The sequence below is a fragment of the Harmonia axyridis genome, chromosome 5 (genome assembly GCF_914767665.1).
Source record: "Harmonia axyridis chromosome 5, icHarAxyr1.1, whole genome shotgun sequence".
Classification (NCBI taxonomy): Eukaryota; Metazoa; Arthropoda; class Insecta; order Coleoptera; family Coccinellidae; genus Harmonia; species Harmonia axyridis.
The window spans coordinates 28,023,125-28,036,810 of NC_059505.1; the positions used below are offsets into that span (position 1 = coordinate 28,023,125).

The following is a 13,686-nucleotide window of genomic DNA, read 5'->3' on the forward strand; positions in this document are numbered from 1 at the left end:
GGTGGGAGCTTCACACAACTCTATTCCTTGTATTTCCTTTCAAAATAAGCGCACGAAGGAGTGAAATTGAAAATTCTTCCTTCATTGTTTTTTATTTGTTGTAATTTTGAATTAATTACATTTACTTAATACCTGTGGGGAGTAGATTATGAATTTCAAAGAACATATAAAGAAAAAATGTTGTTTCTATGAAAGCTCTAAAAGAGAGAAAAAACGTTTTGTTAAACCCATCGTATCCACACCTGTTCAACCGACAGCAAGACCCCCCATCCGCAAAAGCCGATGTAAAAAAATCGAGCCGTTATACAGCCTCTCGCAGGACACGCCGATAGATCGGATAACCTGCATTATCCGACACGACCTCGCTTGTAAATGGGCGTCCTGCGAGCCCCAACGAATGCAGCGGCCCGATTATCGCCAAACGACCCTGTTAACAACAATACGCACTATGTAGCGTATATTTGACACGTTCCACCCCGGCCCGGAATAGGCTTTAATACGGCCATGTTGACTGTTGTCTAATACTTCGTGTCTTCCTCCCTCACGACTGCCGACATAGATTCCGTCCTAAGTGACTGATGAAACGGCGGGGTATCGTTGCCTGCTCACGTAATCATTTAGACGGTTATACCGGGGGTGTGTTTTGGTTGTAGGGTGAGGAGATTGAACGGTTTAGTCCTGCATTCCGGATCCTCAAACTATGTATTTCACTATTTCATATCTCTTTTTTTATATATACCTTTTGTTCAGAAATACAGGGTGCGGCAGAGCCGATTGACGAGTTTCAAAGGGCGATTAAAAAAAAAATGGTGGAAGTTGGAGAGAAACAAATTTATTCATTCGAAGCAGTAGGAAATATAGTTTTTTTGCGGAAGTTTTGAAAACGATATCACTAAGACTGCGGCTGTCAGCAGCGACACACTGATGTAGTCGAAGTTTTCTACCGTTTTTCTGCTTATCTTGAACGGTATAGACAGGATTTCTTCGGGCATTCGCTGCTTGAGTTCTGGCAGGGTATGAGGACGATGTTTGAAGACCTTATCTTTAAGGTTGCCCCAAAGAAAGAAGTCGCAGATCCTCAAATCTGGTGAGCGCGCTGGCCAACCCACGTCCCCTCTCAGTGATACCAGTCTCCCTGGGAGGGAACACCTGTCTTAAAACAGCTAATGAAGTTCGAGCTATGTGGAATGTAGATGTCAACCAGATCGTGTTTTTCAGCAGGTTTTTTCAACTCAGGCTGTAGGAAGGTTTCCAACATTGAAATTAAAACATAACGCTGGGAAGTTACTGTGACGGTGTTATTTTCCTCCTCGAAAAAATAAGGGCCTATCACTCCGAATTGATACACAGCACACCAAACTGTGACTTTCATACAGCTAGTACTGGAAAGTTTGCCTTTTCACTGTTCCAGATGGGTTAAAATGTGCCTCATCACTAGTGAAAAAAGTTTGGAAGATGCGATGAATCATTTCCTCACAACGATTTTTGCGGTTCACGTAATCAGCAGCACTCAACTCTTGAACAAGCTTGATTTGATACGGGTGGAATGATAAATCCTCATGCAGAATCCTCCTCAAGGATCGGTCTGACATTCGCAGAGCTATCGTATGCTTCCGTGCAGGGCGTCTTGGTGAATGCTTGACGGCTACTTGAACAGCCTACAGATTTTCCCGTAGTCTTACCATTCTCGGTCGTCCATGTCCTCGCCCTCGTCATGTACTTACTTCCTGTTTCTTCAAATTGACGAGCCCAAGTTTTGATTGTATTAGCAGAGGGGACTGAAACGTTTACAGAAATGCGAAATGCTGCCGAAATGCCCGCTGAGTTGCGATCACAGAACGGTTATTTTCGTAAAACGTGCGAACAGCAAAGCCTCGATGCACTTCGGTTCAAATCATGGTGCTGACTAAAAACTACTGATTCTAAGGAACACAAAGGTCCCTTCTGCACCTACCTGTTTCCAATACATCCCGAGCAATGACCTGTCAAAACTCGTCAATAGGCTCTGCCGCACCCTGTACAATTTCAAAATAATAGAATCAACCAAAAGAACACTAAATTATCCGGAACTGTACAGATTGAATTGAATAATTAAATCAACAAAAAGACAGTAAGGTACTATCTATTAATTATAGTCGACATCAACATGCACAAAAAATTAAACTCTAAAATTTTTATTTGAATTGTAAATGTTAATTTTTATATCTATTTTACTGAATAGTGAGAAATAAGATCCACGACTTCCAGTTGAAATTGCTCTCAGATATTGGTGTACAAATTTGCCTCCGCCGTTTTGCAATCGATGGCTGTAGCGGTAAGTGGTAGTCGAAATAAATAGATCGTAGATGTCATACAATGAGCTTAGGTAGTTGTATTAACATAACGTCATCGAAATATTAGTCGATTTGTTTCTGCATCATAAAATTATTCTCGATTAAACATGTCAGCTTAAGAGCCAAATTCTGCTTCTCATTTGAAGGCGTTTTAATTTTCCACTTTGATATGAAGAAATTTGCGGCTGAGGCTCATCGAATGCTCTCAACTACCTATGGGCCTTATTAGTGAAAGAGAGAAGGTTTTCTAAGATGCAGAATTGGAGGCATTACTTGATCAAGACTAATATCAAACGCAACAAGAATTGGCATTATCATTGGCAGTGATGCAACAAGCCATTTCGAAACGCCTGAAAGCCATGGGGATGATTCATAAACAAGCAAATTGGGTTCCGTACGAGTTGAAGCCGAGGGATGTTGAACAGCGTTTGTTTGCTAGTGAACAGCAGATTGCTAGGCAGAGACAGAAGGGATTTCTGCATCGCATTGTGATTGAAGACAAAAAATGGGTTAATTACGATAATCTGAAGCGCAAAAAATTATGGGGTTATCCCGGCCATACTTACACGTCAACGGCAAACAATATTCAAGCTCAAGTATTTGGTGGGACCAGCTCGGCGCATGTATTATGATTTGTTAAAACCGACTGACACAATCACAGGGAATCTTTATCGAACGCAATTGTTGCGTTTAAGCCGAGAAGTGAATGACAATGTTGCGATAGTGATCAAGACAATCTTAGAAACGTTGAAATGGGAAGTCCGGCGTTGGGTAGGACCCACCCGCCGTATTCTCCAGAAGTTGTTTCCTCGGACTAGCACTTGTTTCGATCAATGCACTTCCGGTCTTATGAAGAAGTAAAAAATTGGATCGATTCGTGGATTGCTTCAAAAAATTACGTTTTTTTTCGGGATTCATACGCTTCCCGAAAGATGGGAGAAAGTAGTGGCCTGCGATGGACTTAAATCATAAATGTTTGACCAGTTCTTTAAAATTAAGCCTAGAATTTCGGAAACAAATGTCGGAAGCAAAGTTGTACGCCTATGTAGATTTTTTCGTTTCCATTCTACATAAAATCTGTCCATGCACAATATTATATTTTAATTTTTTCTTTGAAAAACTGTTGCTCTCACAGAATCAGCAAAAGCATTGAAAATTTTCTTCAAAGAATAGTTATTTTCAAATTGAAGAATTTCAATCCAATTGGGGTAAATTATTACACTCCTCTGAAAGATATCAGAAGTCGTTTCATTGTGAAGTATGCCCACAAAATGCCATCATTTCGGAGATTACAGGACAAAATTGAAAGTGCAACGCGAGGGTAAGCAATATTGGAAGACATTAAGTTCATTAAATTAATCCCCAAATATTCATAGTTTATTAATATTGTTTCGACCAACGGTTTATTTTTTTTTATCGCTCATTTAAATATGAACCTTCTTTTGAGACACCTTACGTAATTTTTTCCCCACAGTAAGAGTAGCATTGATTCGACAAGCGCAAAATCTGAAGCGTAAGAAGAAAGAGAATCACAAATTGTTCAAGAAATGCATAAATTTCACGGCACGGCAGAGTCCGTATCCGGAAAATGAAGACCATAGGTGACGAAAAGGGGAAAATCCGCGGATCGTTCCGATTCCTTTTATTGCCCCCGGAATCAGTATTCATGGATGATGTGATCGCGGACGGCTTCGGATTCCGAAGTGCGCATAAAGTGCACAGGTTTCGGAATTTTATGCCCCCCGGTATCCCGGACGTGAACATTTCCACGCGAAATGTAAATATCACTGATACTATTCATTTTATTCGTAACAAATGGAGAACGTGTGCCCCGACAAATTGCAACGGCCCACGAATTTTGATGTCGATAAATAAATAGGCGGCTGTGACGTCTCCCTCCCCCCACTCCATGCCGTGTCGCGGCGACATCCGAATTCGCAGATGTCCCGGCTGGTGCGCCAGAAGAATTCGGATTAGAACGATTTTCTCTGGCAGGACTGGATTGGCGACTATGTTTTTTTTTCTTCGTTTTGGAGTACGTTGAATGGAGTTGGAGCAGACGGGAATTGTTAGGGGGACGGTCTTCAATTCATCCGTATGTGACGTGACGATGTTTGGGCTGTCACTCGATACTGGATTGCTTTTTCTTCATTCGCCAGGTTTACTTTCCTTAAGGAGGATGTTAGAGATCTCAATCTAGTATTAAGGAAGTAGCATATAAGAAACTTCAAGTAGTAATAGAAATTCGACATTATTCGGAGGGGTTTCAATACAACTACTCCTATACATGATAATTCGTAATTGGCAATTAAATATTGGAAACGTCATCAGCTGTGAAACTTTCGGAAGAAAAAATTAGTTTCCTGTTATTGAAAACGTTTTTCCATATTAAAGTACCAACTGACAAAGAAACTGGAACATCCAGGAGGAGCTGTTTAAATTAATTTTTTTTTGGAAGAACATAGATAGTATAGCCAGGAGTAAATTATTGAATTTGGAGAAAAAATCGTGATGGTTTTTTTGTTACTTGATTAACCGGCTGTTCAAGGAGATCCAAAGTCAATGTTTAGTTGTTGTTGAATTGCTTAGAGCACGGGTACGCGGAATTTATCGCTAGCTAAGTGAATTTGAAAGAGGTCGAATTATTGGTCTACGGGAGGCGGGGTTGTTATTTCGAGAAATCGCTAACCGTACGTACAGGAATCCAACTACTGTTATGAGATGTTGTCAAGCTTGGTTTGATAATACCCAAAATCGAAGAAAAGTGCCTACTCTTCTTCTATTTTGTTCTTCAGATGTCGAAGGGGCACAAATTAAGTTCAAGATCAACGTCTAAGACTGATGATCATTAGAGACCGATTTGCGACAACACGTTCTTTAGCTGGGTTTACTGCCGGATAAGGTCTTTTGGACCGCAGCATCATCGACCTCATCTTGTGTTACCTCTGACGGGTGAGCATCGCCGGCAACGAATAGTGGTGCAGAGAACGTCAACATTGGAATATGGAATGGCATCAGGTCGTATTTTCAGATGAATCTCGATTCTCCTTGGGTGTACATGATGGCAGAAGAAGGGTTAGATGACGTCGGGGAGAAAGACGTGAACCTCAGTTCGATGTTGAACGTCATGTACACCGGACCGTAGGCATTATGGTATGGGGTGCTATGCACATGCAAGTAGGTCATCTGGATAAATACATTAATAACCAATTTATAAAAAAAAATATATAGACCCTTCGTTTTTCCCTCCAAATTTCAATCATTTACTCCTTGCTATACTATCTACCTTTCACCAAAAAAAAATTAAAATTCAAACAACTTCTTCTGGCTGTTGCATTTTCTTTGTTAGTTAGGCAGGTTAGGCTTGTAGTTACATACTATAAAATAAAGAGGATATTGAATTGTATTGTATTATAATTCTGAGATTTTCAGAATTTACCTCCCCAACGTCTATATCTTCAGAGACAAAACTAAAAATCATTAATTGAAATATAGTGAAGGATCAAATAACTAAAGATTTAAGATTCTGAAGTTAAATACAGAGTGTCGAAGTTGGAATGTCTATAAGACAAGTTGGAATGTCTATTAGACGTTTCTGGAGAACTGGACCTATTTGGATTCTGCGAATTGGGCTTAGGATATCGTTCGATATTCCCGTCGCTTGAGTTGTGAGTAATTATCTAGAGGAAGTCTCTCAGCTCAGAGCACATATGCAAAACCCATAGATTATCTCTGACATACAAGAGGAACGTAACTTGAATACTTTCACAGACATACAGCAGAGACTGATTGAAGTTTGGGAGGACCTGAACCAAAATGACGTAAGGTCTCTTATTTTAAGTATGTGCCGTCATTGTCAAGAATTTATTCGTACCAGATGTGGAAATACTCGCTTCTGACACTATCTTCCTACTTGTTTTTCTTTATTCTGTTTCGTTGTTGAATTTCGCTTTTTATTTTCCATAAAATTGTTATGCTATAAAATGGTGTTTCTCGAGTAATAAGAAAGATGATGAAGGGAATCAAGGAAGAAAATGTTAAAAGAAGATAAGGCCTAAGTGAATATTCAACTCTGACTTGGTAATTCAACTGTTACAAATTCAGTGAAGAACACGATATAATTATTACACATGATATTTATGAAAAAGAGGTTTTTATGAGCATACAGTTTATACACCAAGGTTCAGAAGAAAATGATATTACTTAAAAAAAAAGAACGTCCAAATCGGACAAGTACCTTTGACGGAAATGTATCTTTAACTTTTGTCTAATTTTTAATGGTGCGTTAAATTCTTGTACAATCTGAGATCTACTATCCAACAATAAATGAAACATTAACACTAGATAAAATCAAAAGTATGAACACGACTTGACAACATTAATTGATGGGATTCGCTATTGCCAACACAATCGTGGCACATATTCAAACGAAACAATATTCAAAACGTAATTTTAATTAATTTATCTGTCGAATGAAATCAACACCATTTCTACACCGCAGTTATATTAGAGTTTTATTCAACTCCAAAATCCCAAACCACTAACGTAATTACCCTTTCATAGGTATCGTTTCACACCGAGCTTTCGCTAGCAACAAGGCGAGCTTCGAAAAGAAGGATCTAACGGAAAATTACCGCAATAATCCAAAGACCGTGGTAATTTCAAAGACTATTAGCATGAATTGCTCATGAGAGCGAACCGCGCGGCGTGCTCAAGATCCGTCATACCGCAGTCTCGCAGGAAAACTCGTCAAAGTCTTTAAAGTATTTTATTCATAAATCTCCGTAGTCGCGGCAACCGCCGAAACTCTGCGGACCGTAGAGGCGCCGAGGTGCGATAAGCGCACTTGACAATACTTGAGCGGAATCAAGTTAGGAGATAAAATTCCTCCCGTATTATTTTTTCAGTGGAAAGCATGCGGACTTAAAGCGCGGGCGCTGTTGCCAGATATACCGATTTTTCCGTAATTATACATTAAATATACATACGTTACAGCTATGAAAGTAGGCGTGAATATAAACTTGAAATAAGTCGGCTATGTTGATGTTACGTTCATCTATTTTTTTTGCAGGCTAAACTTAAGTGTAACCGAAGCTCTTAAAATGTAGAAGCAAATGGAAAATGAAACAATCGCACTCGCAAGATCTGAGGGACGGTAATTTTAGTGATTATAGAAATACATAACTGAAATTGAACTACTAAAATAATGCATTTTTTGTTTGATATGGAAGATAATGTAAAACTAAACAAAAAAATTGCTTTATGCGCTCATCGTCTTCAATTCGAATATTCACGTGACATCATTGTCGCGCGTGTCCATCGAATACATTTTAGCCATTTTGTTTCGGATTATGGACACATTAACCTGCTGTGGATGAAATTTTCCGTCGCAAATAAACATTCTATAGAACTTGAGCTCAACCTTAAATATAAACCTAAGTCAAGGCGGTAATCTTAAGTTTATATTCACACATACCTTCAGCTTTATATAATACTACTTCCTGCTTCAGTAATGTTAAAGCAAATGTATCGTACGGAGTATACCGTTATTTTCAATTAATGAGCCAGCAGAGTTATAAAGAGGGTGTTTTTTAGAGCTATAGAACTTTAAAATTGCAATAACAATAACAACGATGGATTATTCGATTGACATGAATTTTATTTATCCGCAAGATAATCTTGTGGCATTACATTTTAAATATGATTTCTGGCATATGATCGCCACGGCTGGCTCGGATGTAGTCCAATCTGGACTTCCAATTTTCGATGACTTTTTCCAATATTTGTGGCCGTATATCGGCAATAACACGGCGAATGTTGTCTTCCAAATGGTCAAGGGTTTGTGGCTTATCCGCATAGACCAATGACTTTACATAGCCCCACAGAAAGTAGTCTAGCGGTGTTAAATCACAAGATCGTGGAGGCCAATTCACAGGTCCAAAACGTGAAATTAGGCGATCACTAAACGTGTCTTTCAAAAAATCGATTGTGGCATGAGCTGTGTGACATGTTGCGCCGTTTTGTTGGAACCACAACTCCTGGACATCATGGTTGATCAAATCAGGAATGAAAAAGTTAGTAATCATTGCTCTATACCGATCTTCATTGACTGTAACTTTCTGGCCATCATCGTTTTTGAAGAAGTACGGACCAATGATTCCACCAGCCCATAAAGCGCACCAAACAGTCAGTTTTTCTGGATATAACGGTGTTTCGACATACATTTGAGGATTAGCTTCACTCCAAATGCGGCAGTTTTGTTTGTTGACGTAGCCATTCAACCAGAAGTGCGCTTCATCGCTAAACAAAAGAAATAGGACGTAGTGCGCGATACGTATTCCGCACAGAACCATTATTTTCGAAATAAAATTGCACTATTCGCAAGCGTTATTCAGGCGTGAGTCAATTCATAATAAATTGCAAAACCAAACTGAGAATGAATCCCTTGACAGATGTTAAATCGGTCACCATCTTGAACAGTAATGCCAACTTAAAGTTATATACCTCGAAAAAAAACATCCGTTACCTTATTGCTTGATCAACATAGTTGGTGCTAGTTGTTGTAGTAATTTGTATTGAAAATGCCCATTTGTAACTGCCAGATAGAGGGTCTTCTATGCGCAGTATAGTTTTCTAAGAGTATTCCTAACAAAAAAAATTTATCTTCGGTATACATAAACCCAAAACAGTAGATTCTGCAATCAAATGAGAGAGTCATAGCCTGTCCCTTCAAAAACCTTCAACAGGCTGCCTATGTATAGAACAGTGTCCATTTCGTTTCGCTCTCCGGTTTCCAGGAACTAAAGTGCGGACGATTTTGCATAATGACCTCGAGATGAACCCATATAAGATGGTTTTCCAGGAATTGTCCCCAAGAAACTTGGGAATAGTTGCCAGGCAACCCTTCAACATTCCTTCGTATGCTATTCTGAAATGCGATTGAGCGATATAGCTTATCTCTAAGAGTATTATGAGAAGTGAAAATATAAATCTCTAGAGTCCCCTCTATACTACTGAAGTCACAGTTTGATGAGCTGTATCGTCTATCAATCCTGTGATATTATGCAGAGTTTTTCGGCTCAATAATCGAGAAATTCTGTAGAGAGTATGATCTGAGAGCTGTTGGTCCCAACAATGAGGTGCTACAGAACAGACAGTTCGTCGTCTATGCGTTATTCTTCAGGAGATGTTCTCCAGAGGAGTGATTTCTTCACACAGGAAGTTTTGAGGTCCCACCGTGCTCAAATACCGTTGGAGACTTTGATTTCGAAAATTTCAATTGACGAAGAAATCGCCCAAATAGTTTGGCTACTTTCAAGAAAATCAAGGGAAGCTTCTACGAAAGGCTCAGTATGTATATTACTTGCCGATGTCAGTATTTAGATGTTGTTTTCAAAACAGCTTGAAAAACTGTATATTTCAAATTGGTACGAAAGATAATGCCACTATAAAAATTAAGGGAGTCTTTCCTGAAATATTTTGATCGGGCCTCCTGCCCTTACAACTTGCAGCCTGTTAAAATATTTTTGTCTTCAAGGCTTCATTTGACACCTATCTACTTGTTATTGATCAATTTGACATTTCACAGATACCTACTTATATTTTCCCAACAAATTGTATTCTTCAAATTTATGTGGAAAGTGTCTGAACGATATGTTATATTCATGTAATAAAACTAACAATTGGAGGAAGAAAAGTCTTCTTCTTCTTCTTCATTCTTCTCTTTTAGGCGATTCGCCTGTTTCTTTCCGTCGAATCTCTGCCTACACCGACAGTCATGATTTAAAAAGTGGCATATATGATTTGTCTGCTCAGATAAATTTTTATTATGAGGAATTTTGATTCATGAAATAAGAAATATTATAAGGTCAAAAAGTGGCATTCAATTAGTGTGATTTGGGTACCAAATTTAATTTCTAAATTATTTCATATAATATATAGAAAGTATTCATCAAAAACAAGTAATTTCATAGGCCAGTAACTTGGAAGTAAGGACAAAATTTGTTTTAACTTTAGTTATATATAACCTTTTGAAATCATTTGCATCATTTCAGAAATACATAGTATAACCTTCCTAAATATGCAGGCTGTTCCTGAATTGGAGATAGGTACAAACGAAAATCAGACATTCCTCAGACAATTTTGAGATAAAAAGTATATTTCATTTTGGATAGCTATATGGGTAGCTGTCACTTTTGTAGCTGTCATCTTTTGGTATTTGACAAGTAAAAATAGAACATAATAGAATATAAATTGTTAAAATTCACTACAAAAATTTCGCAAACTAAAACACATTTGGGATGTTCTGCATCACCTCCTTGGCCGTCAATAGTGATACTGATCAAAAAATTTGAGTTGTTGGGACAAGTTAGTGATATGGACAATGGTAACCGTTTGCGTCGCTCCAGAACAACTGTGAATATTGGTGCTATAGCCCGTAGTGTTGATCACAACTCGGGTATGTCGTCAATCTTTGGAATTAGGCATTTCACAAACGACATAACACCGTATTTTGCATAAAGACTTAGGTATTAATGTTTAGTTTGAAGAAGACGACGCCCCGTGCCACATAATCAACGTAACATAAGCAATATTATAAGGGAAGCTTCCTTGCCTTGTTATTTCTCAAAGAGGAGATTACACTTGGATCTTTCGATTTAACACCTTTAGAATATTTTCTTTGGGGTCACGTCAGATATAAGGTCAATGCTCCACAATCAATGCAAGACCTTGCTTCTGTAGAGTAGTGGTGATAGTGAAAGGATTGCAACCGATACGACTAAAGTTCAAACCCTGATACCCTCATACGAATTCGAAAAGAGTATGGTGCGTACAAGTCCAGACTTACCAAGTATATTAGTTTTTTTTTTCAATATCAAACAGAACTTTTTATTGGAAAACCCTGTTCCCTTGAATTCTTAAATTCTTAAATCTTCAGGGCGATACGCTTGACGCGCCCTATATATAATAATATCACACAGTAAGACACATATTGTTAATTGCCCAATAAGTAACTTCCAACCACCAAGTACAGTTTCATGCCAATTTATCTACAGATAAAAGACTCCAATCATCCGGCAACGCTGGCTCGAGTAACAATTATTTAACTGCGGCGAAGTATCCGGACGGTTTTCAATTATGAATGGAATTTCGCCGGCGAAGTTCGCCGAAGTGGGCGCCGTTGCCGGATAAGTATTTAATCCGAAAGTTGCACGGGGGCATTAGGGATGCCTGGCGGTGCCCCGGGGGCGGGGGAGAATGGAAAGAGAAAGCTGTGAAGTTACCTCGTTAGTGTTCCAGCGGTGGCGCTGCGTGGGGAAGTGGTCAGCGCGGGGAAGGCTCTCCAGGTTCTCTGGTAACTTGATCGGCTCGCCGTCTGTAACAAAGGTGGAAGTGTAAGTGAGTTGACCTTTCGCAGAGGGAGGGTGGATATAGTGGATGCAAGGGTTTGTTACGTAAAGGGGATGTCTGTTGCGATTTTTTTTTCGGCTCGGCGAACTACCCTTAACCTGATTTTCGAGGCTTTGACGAGTTGGGAGAATTCTCCCAACTCGAGTTTAATACAATTGTATTAAACTCGTCGATGCGTTTCGAACCTTTTTTTCTGGAATATTTGCAAGCGTTGGTCTGTAGCTTATTGTGTTTTGCTTTTTGAGTTGATTTAATTCATTAGTTGAAGCTCGTCATCCGATTTTGAGTCCTGAGTGACAAGTTGCTGAAATGATATCCTGTGTATCTCTATTGGTAGAAGTGGAACTGTATAAAGGGATTATCTTATTATCTCCATATACAATGTCCTTATATGAGTTGTCAGCTGCATCTCCATCTTGAAATTCCGACAAAACAGCAGATGATCTCAGTAGACCTTGTGCAAACATGAACGCTAAATATTTTTTTCTATGACGGGAAAACTATTTGAATTTTATCTCTGTAAACCGATCACAAATTATCACCTTTTATGAGATTACTCTTTTCCTGGATATATACGAAGTATAGTAAAGGCAAACATATAGCTTTAAAATATTTTATTATGCAAAAGTTACATTTTCATTGAACATCAAAAGGACTTTTGTTTTTCTTTGTCCTTGATAACAACAGAAGACTTGTTCAGTTGAATCCTCTCTTCACGTCGTTTACCGGCTTCCTTAACCTTAGGTCTTCTGGGAATACCTTGGTCTTCTAGTTGTTTTCTCAGCCTTTTCTTGTGGATGTATTCCTTGAGTTCTCCCTTGTTCTTGAAAAAAATTACCCTTTACCTTCATGTAGAGCTAATTAAAAGTGTATTGCATGAATGACATTTGCCGTGAACTATTCGGTACAAACAATAGTCGAATTTTCTTCTATTGAAATTATATTTATTTTTCTTTGGACACTTTTCAATGTACATACTTGGTTGTAAACTGGGTGTTATTTCAGGACTTCCCCATGATCTCTACACTTCATTAGTTATTTCTTTCCTGTGTGCTACCGATCATCAATATACCCTTCAGCAACTGTTGATGACTTACAACCGCCATATTTCTTTAGTCTCCTCCAGATATAACTTAAAGTATAGCAGACGATCTTCGAAATGAATGACCTGCATATAAGTAAGCATTTTTCGGTTGAAGAAAGTTAGCTATTGCTTCAGGCACCTTATCAAACTGCTTTTTACCCACAACCTAATTGATACAATTCTCCTTGCGATATGTATAGAACAAGCGGTGGTCCAGAAGGTTTCCAAAACTTTAATATGATCTATTTTTACCTAACCAGGTAAATATAGATCATATCAAAGTGCACAAATTCGACAAGCTCCTGCAATCCCAAATACGGAGATTAGAAATTAGCACGGAAAAAAGTATTAGATTTTAGTTCAAGGTTGTGTTGTCTCCCGAAGCGAAGTGAGTTATTGCTATAACCCACACAAAACGTCTTTGTTCTGTTTTCTCTTTCAGCAGAAGCATATAATTTTACATATGGATACAAAATCGATTTGAAGGATTTCTCTGTTGACTATCGTGAATGCTCTGTTAGATAATTTTGGGGAGATACCTTCAAATGATTCACCTTTCCTCCAAAATATCTAGTCACACACATAAATTTCATCTATATGTTTAATCAGATACCAATCACGAAATACCTTTTCCTGAATTTTCCGGTATTTTTGCAGCAATAAATCCATAATTATTTTTGCAGTAGCTTCTTCAATAATTTCATCACACATTCCTCAATTTCTGGATGAAAAAACTTGGGGAAATAGCTTTAGAAAAGCGGTCACACTTTTCGATTTTCAACAAAGCAATATGGCTATCTCATAGGCTCATAGCAATAAAATCCATATTTTTGCGTTCATAAATTTAAAATGTCCTAT

The 13,686-nt window shown here is 38.4% G+C and overlaps 1 protein-coding gene across 7 annotated transcripts in view; it reads right to left on the reverse strand.

The window, feature by feature from the left end:
* The window catches only part of LOC123679897 (calmodulin-binding transcription activator 2), a 274,862-nt gene that overhangs the window by 71,559 nt on the left and 189,617 nt on the right, over positions 1-13,686 (reverse strand). For all 7 annotated transcript variants that reach the window (XM_045617454.1, XM_045617450.1, XM_045617452.1 and 4 more), the window contains one exon: positions 11,618-11,709. In XM_045617454.1, coding sequence (XP_045473410.1) covers positions 11,618-11,709 — 92 coding nt within the window. The remainder of the gene's footprint in view (positions 1-11,617; positions 11,710-13,686) is intronic.